Here is a 22821-nt window from a genome sequence, read left to right on the forward strand (position 1 = left end):
TGTGACTGCCTTGGGCCTCTGGAGCGTCAAAGTCTGGCCACGTGTGCGGGACTTGGAGAATTAAAATTCCTAGTGGGCCCCTGGAACCTGTGAATGTGCAGGCCAATTACTAGGCAATTGATTCCTAGGACCAGTGTGTACAACAGAGGGGCAAAAGAGTGGTGCAATTAAAATTTGCTATTTTTGGCACGGGACTCTAAAATTAGGGCAGGACACCTGTTTGGCATGCAGGAGGCCAAAAAGCAAGAAGAAAAATCAAAATTTACTTCCTGGGCTGTTTAATGGACCACAGAAGAACGGGGAGAGGCAAGTCACAGGCTGGGAAAGTGCACCAAGGCTATTGCATCACATCACCTTGCTGATTTTTGACTACCACGGCAGTCTGTGGGCTATCGGTGGGCTATTAGGGCTGCCACAAGCTCAAAAACGAAATTCGTTTTTGTGCCAAGAGCCTCCAGATCAGTTCATTTTTGCTGCTTTCCAGGTTGCGACAAGCTATAGAAAGCAAGACGATTTGATTTCTGGCTGATTTCTGTCAGCTATGGCTGATTTTGGGGCCTTTTTCAGGTGGGGCAACCTCTGCTATGTTGCTTTCGATCTGTTCCAGGGTTGAATCATCAGTTCCTTGCTGGATTCAGGGTTTTCCAGACCAGACGACTTGTTTTCTGAGGATTCCTGGTGGACAAAGGCTGTTTTTTGCCTACTTTTGCCGTTCTCGGACTTGTTGTGGGCTGGTTATTACGTTGGGTATTGTTTCCAGGCAGGCAAAGGCTTATTAATGCTGTTGGGCAGTGGCTCGGGTAGCTAAAAATTGGGACGAACAGTTTTGGAAAGGTTTCCTTGGTTGGTTGTGCCAGATTTTGGCCGTCCTTGTCTTTTCTGTAGCTGTTTAGCCGTGCTTGGCTGGTTGGGCACTTGGTTGTGCAGGTGCAAAGGACAGAGAGAGAGTTTATGCCTTTGGGATCTGTTGCACACTTGGTCAGAAGGAAGGATGCACGATTGCCTAGTGATTGGATGCATATTCGCCACATAAAGTTGAGCAGGAATTGCAGGGTGTGCAGGATATCGGAAGTCTATGGGTAGTGGTTTACCTGTGGTGCAGCTTTCAGGAGACCTTGTAATCAGCCTCTTGGCTTCATATGAATATTAAAGAAATACTGCAAGGGGCGCGAGTTTTTGGGACCAATCCGTATCTTTGTTTCTGAGTAGGAGCGCTCTAGCTCCCGGTGATTTAATATGTGGTGATTAATAACTTGATTATTTATTGTGTATGCTGTGGCTAAAGTGGATTCTACCACCCTTTGATTAATGAAGGCTGGTTTCAAAACTAAATAAGGAGCTGAAACCGCCATACAAGAGCATCACGAACATCACGGACCCGGCATCCCGAATCTCCGGCAAAACAGAACGAGGTACAATTAGGGGCGCAAATATATCCGCCGCCTTGCATGCCAGATGACAACCAGCCACGTGTAGATCACCATGCAAAGCCACCAAGACGTCTATACCTTCAACACCAAGGCCAACACTTCAAGGGGCCGTCTACATTTTCTAGATGCTCATGATGCTGTAGGAGGTAAGAAAGAAAACACAATACTCTACAGCAAGGTTTTTAATCATGTAGTAAAAACAGACATTTCAAATTCAAAGGAAGTACAATCGTGTACATCGGGTGCATTATGTTAACACGAGAGTGTGTAGAAGACACATGGCGGAAGCAAGCCCTAGAAACTACTATGAAAGCACCTAAAACTACCTCTAATGTCCTTGCTCGCCTCAGTAAAGTTTGCTTGGTTTTTATTGAGAAGATTGACAGCCTAGAGTCCACCAATGTGGCACTATTGGCTGAGAAAACATACATGTATAAAACATTGGTTGAAATTAAAAAACAAAAGGGACGCATATAAGATGGATGGCGGAAGGAGAAAAGCAAGAGGGATAAATGGGAGATAGAGAAGACATCATTAAAATTTGAAAAGATCAACCTCAAAGATAAGATGCAAGCCATGGGGACCAAACTACAACAATTAAGAGACATGCAAGGAATACCTAAGGGGGCATGCAAGGCAATGGAAGAACTGCAATCTGAGAATGAATAACTCAGAAAAGACATGGCAGCATTGCAGGCCACCATGCAAGGAAAGCATGCTGAATTCACAAGCACATCACCAAAAGGAAAGCAAACATTCTAGAAATGGAAGGATTTGGTTAAAAAAGGTGTAGCAACACCCCAGCCTCTAATGACTTGGAGGAAGAAGAGATAGAACAGTAAGGCTTTGAATGTCTTGGTCAGAGGCCTCACAGTGGGAGATATCCCAATGACAAATGCTAAAGCTTTGTTTCACCAAGATGGTGGTCAACCTCACATGTGAGACAACTTGGACAGCGAGCAAAGTTGAGGCCCCGACAAAACCACTGGTAATGAAACTCCGGACAACAATGGACAAGTCAACCCTCATGAGCACGAGGGCCACTTTGAAAAAGACCAGGATATACTTGGATGATGACATCACACTCATATAGCAAGAGCACCGGAGGGAGGGGATGGTACGTGTGATGGCAACAAAACAAGCAAAGAAATGAGCTCCATATAGAGATGGTGATAGATTATCCAAGAGAAAGTGGAAAGGAAAGAAAGGGAAGAAGGGGAGGTGGACTACACATTACAGTGTCAGGCCCATGAGATGAGAGCACAAAACGGATTGGGTATGGCAGTGTGGAACTGTAATGGTACCCTTTGGTTTGACCCACAGGGGTTTCTTAGAGACATAATCTGATAGAGACGTGATTTTCTACACTGAAACATACGAGAGCCCGGAGAGGGGGCTACCCCCACAGGGACAAGATACACCTGACAGCCAGCTCATAGGAGACAAGTGAGAATACACAATGGGGTAGGAGGATCTGGGGAGTGGCAATTCGGTTTAGGTCACATCTAAGACCACTTATATCTGTGATACGGAAGGAGGAGCATGCATGCCAAATGTGGGTGTAAGTCCAGTAATATGACACACGGTTTATTTTCATTGCAATATGCTACTTCCCCTCGGACACATAATCATATGTGCATAAGGTCACCGCAGAGGGTCACAGCCCATACGAGACGATATATGGTGATATCGTGAAGTTCTCCAAGCAGGGAAGATCCTCCTCCTAGGTGACTTCCATGCACGCACAGGAAGGGGGCTGCTCGACTTCGGATCTGACCTGCTCAGCGTACCAAAGATAGACCTAGTAGAGCTTGGGATAGTGAGGCCCTTAGAGGATGCACCACACGTTACAGGATATGGTCAACACCTATTGGAGATGGGAGCAGAACATGAGTTGATCATATACAATGGTCTTCATAGATGGTGTTATCTAGAGGGCTCACATGTTTCCTACATCGAGGGGGAGCCAGTACAGTGTATTACCTGATGGGCTCCCTAGCCTTTGTGCCAGATGTACATGATCTTACTACCTCCCCCCACTTGGCACTGACAACTCTCATCTGGCATTCACCATCTCGACCACCACACCAGCCATAGGATGGGACCCACCGGCCCCCCACCCGTGTTGAGATAAACTTTGACCATGCCCTTGATGTTGCTTATATGAGCCACTTGTCTCATGAGCTATCGACCTCCCTTGGAGATTATGCAGGCCTCCCCTATGCCTGGGACACTTGGAACATGGTTTGATGATGAGTGCCAAGAGATGACATCTCACGTTTGTATAAGCTATCAAGGAGCTAAACTAGCTTTTTGTAAAACATTCTCTATTCTTTGAAGAATTCTTACAAATCATGATGTGCTGTTGGCTGTTCAAGAGCCTGATCGCATCCAAAGTTTGCTCGTGCAGGCTGCAAATGACTGGTGGTTGCAATCTACTATCAACTAGCAAAAGCAACCCTTCAAATAGTTCTCGTGAACCTGAAGTTTCCCTAAAAATAATTTGAAAAGTGGTGTGAGAACTGCTTCAAGCATGTTGTCCTAGAGCATTCTCTTTTGGTGCCATATTCATGCTTTGACCCACATAGTGAGTGGCTGATACCCGCACAAGAGCTCGAAACGAGAGAACCCTATCGATGAATAGCACCAATGAAAACCAATCCAATACTCTCAAGCGCCCTTCTGGCATCAAATCACAGCTACTTCAGGGCTTTAGGGCAGACCGCAGCAGAGAAAACGCCTTCTACAGTAGTTCACAGCAAGTCCAGGGCTCAGTTTGAGGGCTGGAAATCCAAATCGCAGCAGGTATAGTTTCCCCAGTTGGCTGGAAAACAATTCGCAGCAGGATCTCGCCCCCAAAACAGGTCACGCATGCCAAGGACTAGTAAATATGGCACTGGAATCAGTCGTGCAGTGCCTCGGGAAGCATTCAGGAGTAGAGGGAGTGATTCGCAGCAAGAGAAAGGGAGCTGGCAGAGGAGGTAAAGAGACAATACACCCACACTAGGGGCCAGAAATAAGGGTTGGCCCCCCCGAGCTCCTTATTGCAATAGAAAATAACTTTGTACAATTGGCTCTACGAAGAGCATGAAGCTGAGTACAACCTTGAATGAATCTAGGAGCCCTAAGGCCCTTTGCAAAAGTAAAACAATTAAACTTATTCTCCGTTAACCAAAGTCAACATTCTTTGACCAAAGTCAATTCTAATAAAGATTATACTTTATTTCTTGAGAGAAGTACCAAATGGTGACAACCAACCATTATAGCAAAACTCTGCTGCATCTAGATGTTGTGACCAATCCGTCTCGTCTGTCCGCACATTGTGTTGGAGGTCGCCCTCCAAAATCTCATTCACGGCTCAGTCTTTCCATCGGAGTCCTGCTATCCAAGTAAAGGCCATGGCTAAAAAGTCCGTCAATAAGGTTCCCACGAACCGTCCATCTCGGTCGAAAACTATTTCCCAGGGGTAAGCCATGGTACTTGACAGCATATTTAGTAAACAACCGGGCTGTGTTTGGGACATCACAGCCTTGAAGGGAATGAAATGGGCATACTTTGTTAGGCAATCGACTGCCACGAACATATCTGAGTAATTGTTACTTAAGGGCAAGATATTGATAAAATCCATGGAGACGCTCTTCCATGGATAGTTGGAGATCTGTAGAGGCTGCAACAGTCTGGCTGGCCTTCACCGGATTGTCTAGTCCTGAAGGCAGATCTCACAAATCTGCACATATGCAACCACGTCCCTATACATGGGTGAGTAGGTCCATTGAATTATCCTGCTGGGGAATCATGATGCTCAGCCAGGATCCGCCTACGCAATCCGTTGGTAGCAGGGGCATACACTCTTCTTTGCTTAAACAGGATCGGTCCCTTCCGGATCTCCGTATGCCCTTGATGGGGTGCTGGCCGTATGAGAATGGCCTGCACCAATTGGCCCTCAGCATACCAGGCCTACTTCCTGTTATCCCTAAAAAGGTTAGAGTGGCCACCCATGAGGTAGTGCTTCTAGGTGCGCACACTATGCAACAAAGGTGTCATCTCCCTATCATGGGCAGGATGGCTCTCGAGTGCTCTAGATGACCGGACTGCACGAAATGCCAACCGCTACATCAGAAGCATCCGTATGCACCTCAAAGGGGCAGTCAAAGTCCAGTAGAGCTAGGACTGGTTCCGAGAGCCTTCAGCTTGTTAAAACACCAGCTAATATTAAAACATTCTAATTTACAAAGAATGGTCCTAGTTTCCATTCTTTTAAAAATTCCTATGCATATTCACCCCTGTTCACACATTGCCTTGCAAAATCCGAACTTCAGGTGAGAGCTCTAATTTCATTGCATGAAAGCAATTTTATGAACTTCTGAAGCTATAAGTCTCAGGCCTGCTAGCATAAACGAATACTCTACTCATTAAAGGTGTCACAATAAAAGGTCAATGATTCCCAACTCAGGTTCCCTTTACACCAACTTATTAGTTTTGGTAGAGTTATCATTCGAAATACAATCAACCTTCTCAGAATGCATATCCATAACAGGTAAGAAAGAGTGACAATATATCTCTAGTGACCTTTACCTGGGATAGAAACTAGATGCAACATATGGCTTTCTACTTCTGTAATGTCCAATTCCATCCTTCTTGGAAGCCTCTTACAATTAGTTTTCGATAGAATTGCAGCAAGTCTTCCGACCCTGTCATATTCATGGATTACACACATGCACTCCAAATCAACTCCTTGTGAAAGCTTTTCAGGGAAGCATTTAAGTGAGACTTTGTCGGGTTCTTCAGAGATGGTATCAGACAATAAGCAGCTTCCTTCTGTCACGTTTCCATCAACCCCCACACTATAGTTTGAAAACTGAGACTTTCGACCAAGCCTTGAAAAACTTTGAGACAGATAGTCTTGTATTTTTTTTCCATCCTCCCTCAAATCAAACTTACTGAAGTATGGGTCAGGAAAAGTATTCATTACTGCTTGTTCAACAGTACAATGTAGCAAAATGGGTACATTAACAAAGTCCGAAGGAACTTCGCTCAGTAGCTGACTATAATATCTCATATTCACATCCTGCAAGATCCAATGTTCAAACACTAAGCCTCCAGTCTAATTTTCACATCATGCCTTTTTAAAAAATGTCTAACACTATTAAAGGCTGTTCAATTAAACCACTGTTACATAAATGATACTACCAAATATGAACAGGATCAATGATATTTCCATTCACAAATAGCTCCTTTTAATCGGCTTGAGAAAGACGAAGCAGATAAAAGGAACTCCTTTTTGAAAACGATAAAAATGAATTACAATGGAAAAAGGCATGCGAGAGCAAAAGCTTGTCCCAGACCAAAGTTACAACATGAGGAAATGAAAACCCTTATCCTCAACCTGCAAAATCACAAAAGACGCATCAGTGGGTCCCAAATCCTGATCAAGAACACATATCCCAAAGGCTCTTTTAAGTGTGACGAAATCTCAGCTGAAATATCTTTTAAGTCCACACCCGAGGGGCTCCAGCGACACCTGGATGCACTGCAGGTTTTTTGTTTATCCCATGATTTGGAGGTCAACCTTGGCAAGACCAAGATCATGATCTTTAACACCTCTCCAGCAAACATGCAACGGAAGCAGTTCACTTTCGGTGGGTCACCAGTTGAGATCATATCCTCATACACTTACTTGGGGGTCATCTTCTCCGGCCCGATCTTCACGATGAGACCAGCGATGCAAGCCAAACTAAGTAGGGGATACGCCTCACTGGCTCGGCGGCTAGAGAGACAATGCTTCCACTCCCACTTCCAGAACCCTAGGACCAAGGCTCTTCTCTTCGACTCCTTGGTCTGACCAACTGGTATGTATGGCAGCCCTTGTTGGGGGCCTGACATGTCAGAGATAGAGTGGACACGGGTGGAGCGCCTGCAGATCCTCATGCTCTTACGGATGATCCGGGGGAAACCGTCTGTACCACATCACATCATTCAAGCTGAGTTTGGCGCTTCACTCCACTCCAGCTAGATGCAGCCTTTCAGACCATCAGATATCTACACCGAATTAGATCATATGGGGACAGCACATCAGGGAGACAGAGGTTGCCATGGTTGAATCTCGATTCCTCCATGAGGTTGACAGCAGAGGGAGACGAGCGATGCTGATCTGCACGGACTCACACATGGTTTGTGAGACTAGGGTTTCACATCGATAGGATACCTCCTTTTCAGTACAGTTTAGATGCCCCTCCGGTACTCCCACCCACCATCTCGATCGGGCCACACACCAACCAGGTAATTCAAGAGGATCTCCTATAGCTATACACCTTTAGGACCTGGTTGGAGCCGAGGGAGCTTCCAGTGAAGTTGAGTTTCTACAGAGATTACTGTCTTCGTATTTTGGAGGAGGGATTCATCACACCACCAGGGTACACTGAGCTGCATATGCCTCACTCAGTACGGATCTTCATCGGACAGTTTCGGGTATCATCACACCGCCTCCGCATAGAGATCGGCAGAGCAGAGGGGATTCCTAGGGAGCATCGCTTATGCATATTGTGCGACTGTCAAGAGGTTGAGTCGGAGGAGCATTTTATTTTCAGGTGCCCATTGTACTACGAGATCCGAGGTCGCTACCATTGCCTCTTCAGAGACGGCTCCGAGCTCCTTCCCAGATTCCTCACCTACCCACATCAAAGATGCCTCGCGGCCTTCATTCACGAGGGGGTCCGACACAGAGAGTACTTACTCAGGCGACGGGGCTTGGCCACATCATCAGACACCTCTCAGAGCAGGATCACAGAGTTCTTCCCATCGAGTGACATTGATCGTCCAGTCTCTAGCCGCAGACGTGACAGAGACCCCGACCCGACGACCGCAGCACGACACACGAGGCATCGAGGGGACACACAGATCACTCTAGGGGACCTCCCGTCATTGTTTAGACCCGGGATACGTCCCACGGGAGTCACGGTGGCTCTGGTGGTCTTGCGTCGAGCCTCGTCCAAGAGACCAAGACGCACGGCACCCCTTGACGGGCACCAACGTCCCATCACCGGCTATGCACCAGCCAGGGCGACATGACATACAGAGGATTCCGCTCTGCTCCAGTCCTTTTCTTTTCATTGTTACATCCAGATGTATTTGATTATGTATGATCAGACTTAGGATTCAGCACGGGTGATGATGCTTGTTTCAGTAGCTCCACGCTTATTGTGATTTGTATCAGATTTTCTTTCAATTTCATAGACCCATCGGTCTTCCGAAGACTCTAATAAAATTCTTTCTTTCTTTCTTTGTAAGCTAGTAACCTCCTCCCATGATCTGTCCAAAAGTGCACACAAAATTCTCCAAAGCAAGGCATGCACAGAGTATCCCAAAGAATACAATCCATTACCGATATTGTTGGAGTGCAGATTGGGATAGATATGTGGCTGAATTAACTGAAGACATAAGAGATCTCAGCTGAAGGACCTGAACTGGAGAAGGTACCATCGCATAATTCTGCCTAGTTAAAAAAAGCATCCCCAGCTGAGATTCCCCATAGTCAGCTAAGGGTCAAGGACAATGAAGGTCAAATCAAGTGGCATAGCTCCCTCCAACAACGCTTCACTGATGCGACCCATGAACAGTACTTTGCATTCTCAACCTAAGAAGTACAATGCTGACAGAATGAGGATCTTCCTATCCTCTGAAACCATGTGCTAACTAGCTAAGCCAAAGTCCTGCATAAGCTAGAGAAAGAAGGTGATCTTCTTACTTATGACTATCTACCAATGGTGACACCAATGAGTGCAACAACAACCCCTTAGTGAGGCCCTGGTCAAAAGGTTGTTAGGCTAATCTTGATGACCTCTTTGTAAGATCCAGTAGCTAAGCTTGGTGGTGTACCGCAGAAAACTGTGTTTTCCCATGAAGGAGTGTCACTTGATCAGAGTTCTCCTAACCTGAGAAATAGGAAGACCCATGAAGCACCACCATCTTCAGTTGCTGCCTTGCTGAGGGGTAGCTTGAAGCTCAATCCAAGATAGGTCGATAACACACAGCTTACCTCAGTCGCCAACCATTCCGATCCCCTGCCACAAAGTTGAGCCAGCCTCTGAATCTTGTAAAGACTATAGAACCTAATATCATCCATACAAGTAAAGAACTGAAAATCTACCTGAAATGTGAATCTCAAAAGTCACAAGAGCCCCTCACAAGATAAGGAAGCTAGACAAAGGCGCGCTTGTCTTGCGAAGACAAGGTTCGTGAGTTCCATCTCCAATCCTGAGCAATAGCTCTCTAAGTGAGTGCTTGAGGGGCCCAATCGTGACTGGATTGGGTCTATAGGTCTCATGACCCGGTGTGAAGAAATGCTGAAAAGAGTGACCTTACATAAAACAATTCCTCTCATTTTAACCAAAGAGCCCAACGATCTCTTAACTCTAAACCAACTGAATGATATGTCACAAAGCAAGTTCGATTGGTCCCGAATCCGAAGGAGAGATCAAATAAATAGAACGCATGCATGAGTTCTATGAGTTGAATAAGAACATTCAATGAGCTTCAGATCCCAAGAATAGCCAGCTTGGTCCACCTATGCACAAAAGTTTTTCAATCAAACCACGACAACCACTGCATGACCCTCTAGAACCTCTATTGAACCATCATCTTTTGACTTTTTTGAACTTTTTGAAGTTAATCGTTGCCCACAACAGAAAGTGATCTCTGTGTCTATGAAAGACCAAAGGGTGAGTCGTGTGATCTCTTTTGTGCTCACATGAGCTGATCTCCTCTGGCTCATATGAACTGACAGGGTGTGGCCTTCTCTCTCGAAGGTCAGATCCGGTGGGCTCTCTCATATGTTTGATCGCCTGTTGTTGCTAGCTCATGTCACCAGAGAAAAAATCCATGATCGTGCTTTGATTGGGCTCGGCTGGTATCATGTTCCTTGATATAGCAAACGCTCCCGCTACCCATAATGGAAGATAAACAAAGAGTAGCCCCGGAATCACATAGTGCAAAATTCAAACCCAGCTTCTTTCCTTAACGTAAACAATGTGGCGAGAAAGAAAGAAAGAAAGATATATTAACGTCCACAGGAGGCCTCGCAGGCCTATAAGACAAAGTACGGAATCAATTAGCTCATACAGACCACTGTGGGCCGGGGCAAAGGGCTCACTAAGGCCCTTGCTGAGTACTAAGATACTATACTAGTACAAAGTAGAATAGCAAAGTAAAAATGCAAAATGAGAGTGACACGAAGGTATCAAGTGCTCAGAGCTAGAGTCCCAAGTGCGTGGACCAGCCCTACGTATCCAGGCTCCATGATGGCTCTTTGATGAGATGCAAAGAGCTCACGTATCTGCATCTGTCGGGATGTCTCCCATGGTGGTGGAGGACGTGGTCTCCTCGATCTCTGGATCTGATAGACTATGTCAAGAGTGATGCCTTGCCTCGGTCGATCTCCCCTAAGGAGAGCTGAGATAGGTCGAACCTCGATCGTGTGTGTTTTGGTCGTCTGTCACGCCATGTACGATCTCTGTGTCCCTCGTCTGGCAATGCTGTGTCGGCTACCTCCGCTGATCCATATATCTCTCATGTCGACTAGCTCCTCCTCCTCCGTCCTAGAGTGCCCTGGGACTGAGTCAGATGCATAGAAATCTGTGACCTGTCTCTACGCTCGGTCTACCTCGGTACCTTGTGGTGTGGTGGTCCCATCCTCCTGCTCTCTGAGATGTCGTAGTAGTATCTCCATGTGTTGTCACATCTCCATCAGGTAGAGCCCAATGCAGACCTGATCCTGGAAGTGGATCAATCGTGAGAGTGGGCCAAAGCCGTATCCTTCCTGAAAAAGGCAGTGGTAGTGCCCTCGGATCTCATAGTAGGCTGGGCAGACACACAGAAAGTGCTCCTCTGTCTCGACCGTTCCCATCGTGCACAACCTGCAAGCCCGTTGCTCTCTGGGTATGCATGCAACTCTCCCTGTCTCGATCCTCAACTAATGGGACGAGACCCGCATCTGTCCGATGGCAATCCTCAGTGCGTGTGAGACTCCTCTGTCCTCGAGATACTGAGGTCTAATGATGAGCCCGTCTTCCGATACTCTCAGAAAGTGGTCATAGTAGAGCTGGGTCTTGGTGGGAAACTCCTGGTCTCCCTCCCCAAGTGCGAGATGTGTGGAGCTGGAGGAGATCTAACCGTATGATACGGTTAATCTCATCTCATGGGATTGACTCGGGCAGTGCATCCATGCTATACTGAAACGGGGAAGACGATCCATCTGAATCCCGTGACTGGCGAACCATGCGGTGGTGCGTGCAAACCATGCTGTACCTCTACCCCACTCTCATATAGTCGTATGGAGGACTCTAGTGCCAGTCTCGAAAGTCTCTCACGAGGTAGGTCGTTGTCTGAAAGATGGCATCAACCTGGAGAGGGGTCATGGCAAACTCTGCCTGTACTATCTGATGGGGGACCGAGGGCTTACTCCGAATCATCCTAGAGCCCATAATCACCTGCAGCCGCTCGAATCTCTTCCACTGCTGCTGAAATATCACACCCCAAAAACGGTGCCGCATACATGACGGTCGGCCTCACTAGAGTGTCGAAAAGCCAACACTTTGTCGGCGGATCCTGGAAGTGCGCCTGGAAGCACTATCGCTCTAGTCAGGCCAAGGCACCATGCCCTCGTGTGAGTCGTGCTCTGGTTGCGTGGGTCATCGTGAAAACTGGCCCTGTGAAGACTGCACCCAAGTATGTGTAGGACGACACAATCTCCATTGGCTGACTCTGGTATGTAAAGCTATGTCGGTGAAGCACTGTGTAGGAGGTGTTGAAGATCATGACCTTGGTCTTCCCAAGGTTAACCATCGGTCTCTCTCTCTGCAGAACACCTCTAGGCATCTAGATGTCTCTATAGTCCCTCTGCCGAAGATGACAGGAGAACTATGTCATCTGCATAGAGTAGAATTCGTATCATCAAGTCCGCTAGTGGTGCTCCCTCGCCTCCTAGGCGGTCTATGAAAGATGTAATCTCATCAAATGTAGAGTCTGAAGAGAGTCGGTGAGAGGGGGCACCCCTGCTTTACTCCGATCCTGCTCTCAATCAAGTCTAATAGGCCTCCTTGGGCACGAACTCTCCATCTAACGGACTCATATAGGCTCACCACTCCCCAGATCAGAACCTCTGGAATCTACATATCATGTAGTCTCTTGATCATGCGGGATCGCAGGACAGTGTCGAAGGCCTTCCGAAAGTCTACAAAACAAATGTAGACTTTATGGCGTCTCAACCTCGCCTCCTCAATGATAGCCCTCAAGGTGAAGATGTGGTCTAGAGTGGAGTGCTATCTCCGGAAGCCTACCTGCCCTAGAGCACGCTGCCCATGTGCCTCTGTATGACTGTTGATCTCCCTCTCCAGTATCGATCCATAGATCTTAGCCAACGTGTCGCCAATCATGAGAGTGTGATAGTTCCCAATATCCATGGGGTTGCATGCTTTGTGTATCGGTACTATGATGGTGATACTCCATGAGGGTGGGAAGCTGTGACATAAGGCGTGGTTTAACATATGTCCTAGAGAGACAGAGAGACAGAGAGAGAGAGAGGAAAAAGAACGTCTATTAATGTCCATGGGCGACCAACATGTCTATGGGACAGCAAAAAACCCGTCTAGTACATCTGCTAGGGAGGGCACAAGGCAGCTCCCAGGGAGTGCAAAAGCAACCCCAATTATTTAGAATACCTACATCATAGTCTGAAAAAGTAATCAGCCATACATCAGTTTAAGACTGAGAATCTTTTGGTTTTGATTTAAACACTTTGATTAGTGCTATGTCTTCATGATAAACTGCCCATTTTCCATGCTTCCTAGCAGCCCTGACTTTAGCTAATTCCGTTGCCTTATTCTTCAATTGAGCTCGTGTAAGGTACTCGACTATCCATATCTTAGTCCCTTTCAACTTGTAAGATTGTCGAAGAAGCTTGATCCGTAAATCTCGCAACTTAAGTGTAAGAATAACATGTCCTTTGGAGTGCCAGATATTAGTTGCCCCGTCATCATCATCATCATCATCATTATCATCATCAACCTTCCATTCAATATTAGGCATGGCTGCTTTGACATGTGCTAAAGTCTCATTGAAAGAGTCATCATCTTTGAACCATCCTTCAGGGAGCCCCCCAACTCTAATCTTCAATGCATTATCACGTCTGGCTTCGTGTTCTTTGATCTCTTCTTGGATATCAGTCTTGTTTGCCGTATCAAACTCCTCACTCACTTCTTTCTTGATTGATTGTACTTCAGTATGGACCATATCTTTGACTGTAGAGACTAGTTGAGGAGTAGGAGGAGAATTCTTACATGAGTCCACAACCTCAGCAATTACTGCCTGCTTGGCAGGTCCCTCTAGAACTTGAAGTCGAGCTTTTACTTCTGCCAGCTCAAGCCTCAACTCTCTGACTCCTTGCTGCAAATAATAATCTGTTCAAGTTGTCCAATGATAGGTCGTTTGGACCCTTCTTGCTGGTAATTGCGTGCATACGGGGAGAGAGAGAGAGAGAGAGAGAGAGAGAGAGAGTTCATTAATGTCTACGGGAGACCATAGGTCTATAGGACAACAAAACAACCAAAAACTAATACATCTGATTAGAGAGGGAAAAAGGTAGCTCCCAAGGAGTGCAAAGCAAATCCCAAGATATTTACATTACCCACATTGTAAACTGAAATAAAAGAGATATAATTCAGTTTAAGACAGAAAGAAAGAAAGAAAGAAATTTTATTAGAGTCTTCAGAAGACCGATGGGTCTATGAGACTAAAAGAAAACCTGATACAAATCACAGTAAGGGTGGAGCTACTAAAACGAGCATCATCACCCGTGCTGAATCCTAAGCTTGATCATACATAATCAAATACATCTGGCTATGACAATGAGAAGAAAAAAGACTAGAGCGAAATGGAATCCTCCGTATGTCATGTCGCCCTAGCTGGTGCATAGTTGATGATGGGATGTTGGCGTCTGTCAAGAGGTCCCGTGTGTCTCAGTCTCCTGAAGGAGGCTCAACGCAAGACCAGAGCCACCGTGACTCCCGTGGGACGTATCCCGGGTCTAAACAACGACGGGAGGTCCCCCAGAGTGATCTGTGTCTCCCCTCGATGTCTCGTGTGTCGTGCTGCGATCGTCGGGTCGGGGACTCTGTCACATCTGCGGCTAGAGATTGGACGATCAATGTCACTCGATGGGAAGAACTCTATGATCTTGCTCTGGGAGGTGTCTGATGGTGTGACCAAGCCCCATTGCCTGAGTAACTACTCTCTGTGTCGGACCCCCTCGTGAATGAAGGCCGCGACGCATCTCTGATCTGAGTAGGCGAGGAATCTGGAAAGGAGCCCGGAGCCATCTCTGAAGAGACAGTGGTAGCGACCTCGGATCTCGTAGTACACTGGGCACCTAAAGATAAAATGCTCCTCCGACTCAACCTCTTGACAGTCGCACAATATGCATATGCGATGCTCCCTAGGGATCCCCTCTGCTCTGCCGCTCTCTATGCGGAGGCGGTGTGATGATACATGAAACTCTCCGATGGAGATCCGTAGTAAGTGAGGCATATGAAGCTCAGTGTACCCCGGTGGTGTGATGAATCCCTCCTCCAAAATACGAAGACAGTAATCTTTGTAGAAACTCAACTTCACTGGAAGCTCCCTCGGCTCCAACCAGGTCCTAAAGGTGTGTAGCTACACGAGATCCTCTCGAATGACCTGGTTGGTGTATGGCCCGATTGGGATGGTGGGTGGGAGTACCGGAGGGGCATCTAAACTGTACTGAAAAGGAGGTATCCTATCAATGTGTAACCCTAGTCTCACAAACCATCTGTGAGTCCGTGCATACCAGCATCACTCATCCCCCTCTGCTGCCAACCTCATGGAGGAATCGAGAGCCAACCATGGCAACCTTTGTCTCCCTGATGTGCAATCCCCATATGATCTAACCCGGTGTAGATATGTGATGGTCTGAAAGGCTGCATCTAGCTGGAGTGGAGAAGCACTAAACTCGGCCTGAATGATGTGATGTGGTACAGATGGTTTCCCCCAGATCATCTGTGAGAGCATGAGGATCTGCAGGCGCTCCACCCGTGTCCACTCTATCTCTGACATGTCAGGTCTCCAACAAGGGCTGCCATACATACCAGCTGGTCGGACCAAGGAGTCGAAGAGAAGAGCCTTGGTCCGAGGGTCCTCAAAGTGGGAGTAGAAGCACTGTCTCTCTAGCCGAGCCAGTGAGGCATATCCCCTACTCAGTCTGGCCGGCATCGCTAGTCTCATCGTGAAGATCGAGCCACAGAAGATGACCCCCAAGTAAGTGTATGAGGATACGATTTCAACTGGTGACCCACCAAAAGTAAACTGCTTCCGTTGCATGTTTGCTCAAGAGGTGTTAAAGATCATGACCTTGGTCTTGCCAAGGTTGACCTCCAAATCATGGGAAAAACAAAAAGCCTGCAGTGCATCCAGATGTCGCTGAAGCCCCTCGGGTGTGGACGACAAGAGTGCCACATCATCTGTATAAAGAAGAATCCTGATGATGATCCCGGCAAGTGAGCAACCGGTCCCTCCGGAAGCCCCCATGAAAGTCTCAAGCTCATCGATGTAGAGGCCAAACAGGGTTGGTGATAAGGGACAACCCTGTTTGACCCCTATGGTACTCAAGATCTCATATGTCCAACCTGCGTCTGTCTGAACTCGGCCTCAAACTCTCTCATAGAGTGCCATGACTGCCCAGATGATCTCCTGATCAAATCCCAGTGTCTGTAGGCGTGTGATGAGACGAGCTCGGGATACTGTGTCAAAGGCTTTCCCAAAATCCACAAAGCAGCAATATTATGATCCCAGACTACATCCCGGGCCACAAGACCAGCTGGGGTCATCCTCTCCGTCTAAAAGAGCTGGCTGTAAAAACCCGTGGTCAAGTCTAGAATATCCTGCGGGTCAATGTGGATGATGCCCTGCGAATCCCGGAGACGCTGTAGCTGTGCGCCTTGGCATTCGTTCGAATGTTCCAAAGCATTGCAGCCCCTACCCCATCATGCTCACCCTTTCCATGCCCAGTGCCAAAATAATTCCATGTCATCTTCAGGCTAGTTATGGAGGATACCTTGCGACAAAGAAAAAAGGCCGCTTCACTTTAAACTGAAAAGCTACACCGTCTGACCAAACCCAACGTTCTTTTAGTAATAAACCCTATCTCACCAACCAACTATGATGTAGCTTAAAACAATGCTGAACAAATAGAGTGTCATGCACCTTATCACCTCCTGTCCAAGCATATGTTATTGAACAAGTATAGTGCGTTGGTTTGAATGCAAGTGCATGGATTGTATTGCTTTTTTTTTTCAGCAAAATCCACCACAGACACAACTACATCTTTAGGCCACAACTCTTTGCAAGGCAATTCTTTAAGGGCTTAAAGTATACATTGGTCAAAGGTCTCTGACCCTCCGTTGGCTCTACAAGAACCCAGATGTTCTTAATTTATTAGTTTCAAAGGGATCCGCTCTGTGGTTGATGTGATTCATGATGATGATACCATGAGATCTTTTCCTTTGACTACCCAACAATATGGTTTAGGGATGCATTATCCTCCTCTATGGCAAAACGTTGCTTGCATGCTTCAACCTTTTCTACCGGTACCTCCACTTGAGCTTCAAGATAGGTTTGAAGATTGGACTTTCATTCCCTAGTTTCATCAGCCCATCCTTTAAGGCTATCTCACATTATGATACCTTACTTTATTTGCTGCCCCCATCTTCGGTTTCAGATAAGGCAAATCAACTCTTCATTCCCCAGGTTCATCAGCCCGTCCTTTAAGGCTATCTCACATTATGGTACTGTCATGTGCACGGATTGGTATCTAACGTGTACTAGGTACACAAGACTAGCTCAGGTAGCCTGGGGAGGCTTAGAGCTAGGCAGGCTTAATTCTCAGGTTGAGTGGCAAGGGTACGAACCCCAATTAGAGGTCTTCGCTATTTTTGGCGCTTGGGGCCCGAATCCGGATTTAAGACTACGCAGCAGCTCTTACGTGCTATGTCATGCACTTGGAGCATGTGGACTTGTTAATCGGAATAGAGTGGTTTGAAACCCACGATATTCGGAATAGATGGAAGGAACATACTCTTTCTTTTTTGGATAAGGACACCCAATTTTGTATTCAGTGTGATGATATTCCCTCTTCTCAGGGACCTATTGTATCTGCAATGCAGCTTCGGAATATATTAAACACTTCTCATTATGATGTGTATCAGTGTGTTTTGATTCCGCTTTCTTCATTTGTTGTCTCTGTTAATAACAAGAATGATTTAAGTGTGTTTGAACAAGTGTGTTTGAACACCGTGAATTGAGAACGTTGTTAGATGATTTCATAGATGTATTCCTTGCTCAACTGCCGGAAGGTTTACCTCCAGAACGAGCAGTAGACCATCGCATAGATTTAGTCCCTGGGGCTCAACCTATTAGTGTTCCACCTTATAGGATGAGCCAGCTTGAGGAGGATGAGTTCGCTTCACAGCTACAGGATTATCTGAATATGGGCTATATTCGCCCAAGTAAATCACCTTGGGGAGCACCTGTCCTCCTAAGAAAGAAGAAAGATACTTCGTGGAGAATGTGTATAGATCATAAACGATTGAATAAAGTGACAATTAAGAATCGATACCCTCTTCCTCGTTCCGATGATTTGATAGACCGTTTGGCCGGAGCGAAGTATTTCACTGAGATTGATTTGCGTACGGGTTATCATCAAATCCGTATCTATGCTAAACACATAGATAGTACCGCATTCCGAACTAGGTATGGCCACTACAAGTTTCTCCTATTACCTTTTGGTTTGACCAATGCTCCTACCACCTTCCAGCAAATGATAAACGATTTGTTCCGAGATTTTCTGGGCAAATTCGTTGTCGTGTTCTTAGATGGCATCTTGGTATATAGCCGAACGCTAGAGGATCACATAGGACACCTCCGGATTGTCTTAGTTATTCTAAGACAGCATAAGCTCTATGCCGAGATGAGTAAATGTGACTTCTTTATGAAGGAGATCATTTACTTAGGACGCAAGATTTCTTCTGAAGGCATTAGTATTGATCTGGATCGTATCCGAAAGGTTTTAGAATGGCCTATCCCTCAGACTGTGAAACAACTTCGTTCTTTCCCAGGATTCACGGTATTTCTACGGAAGTTTGTGCGTGATTATTCACACATCATGGCACCCTTGACCAACATATTGAAAGGTCGTGGATGCAGGTCTATCCAGCCGATCTCTTGGAATGATGCATTGAACAAGGCTTTTGAAACCTTGAAGTTAACTATCAAGGAAGCACCCGTTCTTGCACTACCCGATCCTACCCGACCTTATGTTTTAGAGACTGATGCGAGTGATTTTGTGGTTGGGGCAGCTTTATTCCAAGAGGGCAGACCTGTAGCTTTTGAGAGTAAGAAGCTAGACGACACCCAATATCGTTGGCCCACACTAGAAAAAGAACTCTATGCGGTTGTGTATGCTCTAAAAGTTTGGAGACACTACTTGTATGGTTCGAAGTTTCTTGTATCAACCAATCACCAGTCAATCAAGTATGTGTGTGATGGGTCTGAATAAAGGGGACGGAAGGCTAGATGGGCACAATTAATGCAAGATTTTGATTTTGAAATACATTATCGAAAGGGTTCACTGAATAGTGTGGCGGATGCCTTAAGTCGAGTCAAGTTTGTAAATGCAATGTCATTTACGAAAATATCCTCAGACCTATTTCAATCCTTGAGAGGGCTTTGCGCAACTAATAGTCATTTCAGTTCTTATTGGTAGAAAGTCCAAGATGGGAGCTCCATGGTTGACCAGAACTCAGGGATTGTGCCACCTACGGTACAGGCAGCAGGAGGTCAACGGACGATTAGGAACGGCTTGTTGTTCCGGAATGGAAAGATATGTGTGCCAGATGTTTTGGATCTTCGAGCCAAGATTCTCTGGAAGTGTCATGATGCTCCTAGTGCTGGACATCCAGGTATACATCGGACTCTGTCTCTTGTGAAGCATACCTTTTATTGGCCTAAGCTGCGTGCATTTATTGAACACTATGTGGTAGGTTGCCGGGTTTGTCAGGTTACTAAGGCAGATTGCCTTAGAAGCGCAGGATTATTACAACCATTGCAAATCCCGGGTAATAAATGGGAAAGTATTTCCATGGATTTTATTACCGGTTTGCCAAGAACGCGCAAGGGTCATGACTCTATTTGGGTTATAATGGACCGTCTGACAAAAATGGCTAGATTCTTACCTACCAGAACAACTATTTCAGCTGTTCAGCTGGCTCACGAGTTTGTGGACCACTTGTTTAAGCTGTATGGTTTGCCCTCTGACATCATCAGATCATGCACAATCTGATGGCAATACAGAGAAGGTCAACCAATTGGTTGAAGATATGCTTCGGGCATATGTTTCTAAGAGACAGTCTTCATGGGAAGATTATCTACCTATGATAGTATTTGTTTATAACAGTGCGAAGCATTCGAGTACTGGTTACAGTCCTTTTATGCTTATGTACGGATTTCATATACCTAGATGAATCCAGGAACATTCCCAAACTCATCCTCTAAAAACACAACATAGTGCAGTTTCAATCTCATGATAGTCACTCACAAGGTTGAAAACCATAAACTCCATCATGCATAGCAGGGACTAGCTACTATGACATCCCCACTGACGTCATCAGCGCCCAACAGTGGGTGTAGACCATAGTATAAAAATATGCTCTCACACATACAAATCCACACACCCACACATACTTGACCATCCATTTATACAAAGTCTTTGTACTGAGTTTCTGTCGGCACTCCGGAGGTGAAGGGCAGACTCAGCCATGATGAAGGCTAGCACTAAAGGAGAAGGCTAATCAAAAGGTAGTCCAAAATCTCTTCATTCAAGCTACAACTGCTTGTGAAGTCTAAACAATTTCATTTTAGTCTCTCCCCAACGAGCATCTAAATCTAAATCTAGCTGATAGGGCAACGCACCATTTAAGATAGAAAGAATTATCACAATACCAGCAGGCCGCAACTTGGACGAAAACTTCACAAGGTGAAATTTGCATGTCCGCAAATACGGCAAAAGCATATACCTAGATGAATCCAGGAACATTCCCAAACTCATCCTCTAAAAACACAACATAGTGCAGTTCCAATCTCATGATAGTCACTCACAAGGTTGAAAACCATAAACTCCATCATGCATAGCAGGGACTAGCTACTATGACATCCCCACTGACGTCATCAGCGCCCAACAGTGGGTGTAGACCATAGTATAAAAATATGCTCTCACACATACAAATCCACACACCCACACATACTCGAGCATCCATTTATACAAAGTCTTCGTACTAAGTTTCTGTCGGCACTCCAGAGGTGAAGGGCAGGCTCAGCCATGATGAAGGCTAGCACTAAAGGAGAAGGCTAATCAAAAGGTAGTCCAAAATCTCTTCATTCAAGCTACAACTGCTTGTGAAGTCTAAACATTTTCATTTTAGTCTCTCCCCAACGAGCATCTAAATCTAAATCTAGCTGGTAGGGCAACACACCATTTAAGATAGAAAGAATTATCGCAATAACAGCAGGCCGCAACTTGGATGAAAACTTCACAAGGTGAAATTTGCATGTCCGCTAATACGGCAGAAGCATATACCTAGATGAATCCACGAACATTCCCAAACTCATCCTCTAAAAACACAACATATGTACGGATTTCAACCTAAGTCACCAATTATGGTTGGGTTAAAGGGAATCCAAAATGATACTGCAAAGACATTCTTGCAAGACATGCAAGAAATGTTGTAGTTTGCCAAGGAGTCTATTAGAAGTGCCCAAGATCGGGACAGATTTTATGCTAATAGACATCCTTCACCTAGAGAGTTCTCCAAAGGAACGATGGTATATTTGCGAATTCCCAAGGAATCCAACAGCCTAAGTACTGGTTTGGTTCCGAAGTTATCCCCCAGATACTGTGGTCCGTTCAAGGTTATTAAACAAATTGGACCAGTTGCATATAGACTAGAATTGCCTCCTAATGTTCAAGTACATCCAGTATTTCATGTCAGTAGACTGAAAGAGTTACTGGGTGCGGATGATCAACTTGTGTCTCCTCAAGAGATAATAGAAGTTACAGATTTGACTTTTATTCCACACAAACCTGAGAGTATTCTTGAATTTCAGGATAGACAGATTCATAATAGAACTATCACGGAATACAAGATCAAGTGGAAGGATCGTGTTGAGGAGGATGCAACACGGGAGACATTACAGAACCTCCAGAGGACATTCCTGGGTTTTTTGGGGAACTCAGGGGTGAGTTCTTAGAGGAGGGGAAGTATGTCATGTGCACGGATTGGAATCTGACGTGTACTAGGTACACAAGACTAGCTCAGGTAGCCTGGGGAGGCTTAGAGCTAGGCAGGCTTGATTCTCGGATTGAGTGGCAAGGGTACGAGCCAGTTAGAGGTCTTCGCTATTTTTGGCGCTTGGGGACGGAGCCTATATAAGGAGCCCTGGGGTTCAGTTCTCAGAGAGCCAATGGGAGCAAGTCTCGTTCCCAGGTGCTAGGTCTGATCCTAAATTGAGTCGCGGATGCGCGCCTGCATCATAGCGTAGCCCAAGGCCAAGCAGCAGATCCCAAGCTTCATAGCGCCACCTGGTGGTATGGGACACCAGGATGGTTAGGATCTGGTTGGGAGTTTGTGCCAGTAGCTCAGCTCGTGGCTCAGAGGGGACATCTCCTGATTCGGGATCGCATCCCGTAGATGTCATGGTTGGGTTGTGAGCAACCTGCTCAGTTTCTTCAAGTTTGGTGTGTTCTTGTGTTTGCTTGCAGATCAGAGGTTTCAGGAGTGCTGGGGTCGTGTCAGGTACCTTCCTTGTATAAATTTTTTATGCCTCCACCTTCGGTTTCAAATAAGGCAAATCAACTCTCGCGCATGAATCATTCGGCAAAGTGATGGAGGAAGAGATTGCTGCAGCTTTGGAAATCCAAAGTTCCTCTTGGAGAGCAGGTTTTTTTGTGGGGGGTGATGCTAGGGGTTTTTCCATATGGACAGCTCTTGGCACGCACGCATATTGCTCTGGCTGCTTGTCACAGATGTTTGGCTGCTCCACAGGAATCTGTGCCTCATCTCCTTTGGCACAGTCCACACACCCATGATTTCTTGGGTCTTCTTCAGGAGCATTTAAGAGCTAGATTTCCTATTGCTACCTTTTGGAAGCATTTCTAGCTTTTTGGGATCCATCCACGTAGAGAAAGGTTCGAGTTGTTTTTCATTTGGGTTCGACACTAGCCACTTTGAACTCTATTGAAGAATAGAAATAATAGAGCCTTTGGTGATCCTAC

The 22821-nt window shown here is 46.0% G+C and overlaps 1 protein-coding gene across 1 annotated transcript in view; it reads right to left on the reverse strand.

Annotated features, from left to right (window-relative positions):
• The window catches only part of LOC147891417 (uncharacterized), a 131966-nt gene that overhangs the window by 35239 nt on the left and 73906 nt on the right, over positions 1–22821 (reverse strand). Inside the window, exon 6 of the mRNA XM_087390050.1 lies at positions 6006–6498. Within this exon, the coding sequence (XP_087246176.1) occupies positions 6006–6498 (493 nt within the window). The remainder of the gene's footprint in view (positions 1–6005; positions 6499–22821) is intronic.

The sequence above is a fragment of the Dipteris shenzhenensis genome, chromosome 18, assembly GCF_047967505.1.
Source record: "Dipteris shenzhenensis isolate YYH24624 ecotype China chromosome 18, Dip_SZ_1.0, whole genome shotgun sequence".
In the NCBI taxonomy this organism is placed as follows: domain Eukaryota; kingdom Viridiplantae; phylum Streptophyta; class Polypodiopsida; order Gleicheniales; family Dipteridaceae; genus Dipteris; species Dipteris shenzhenensis.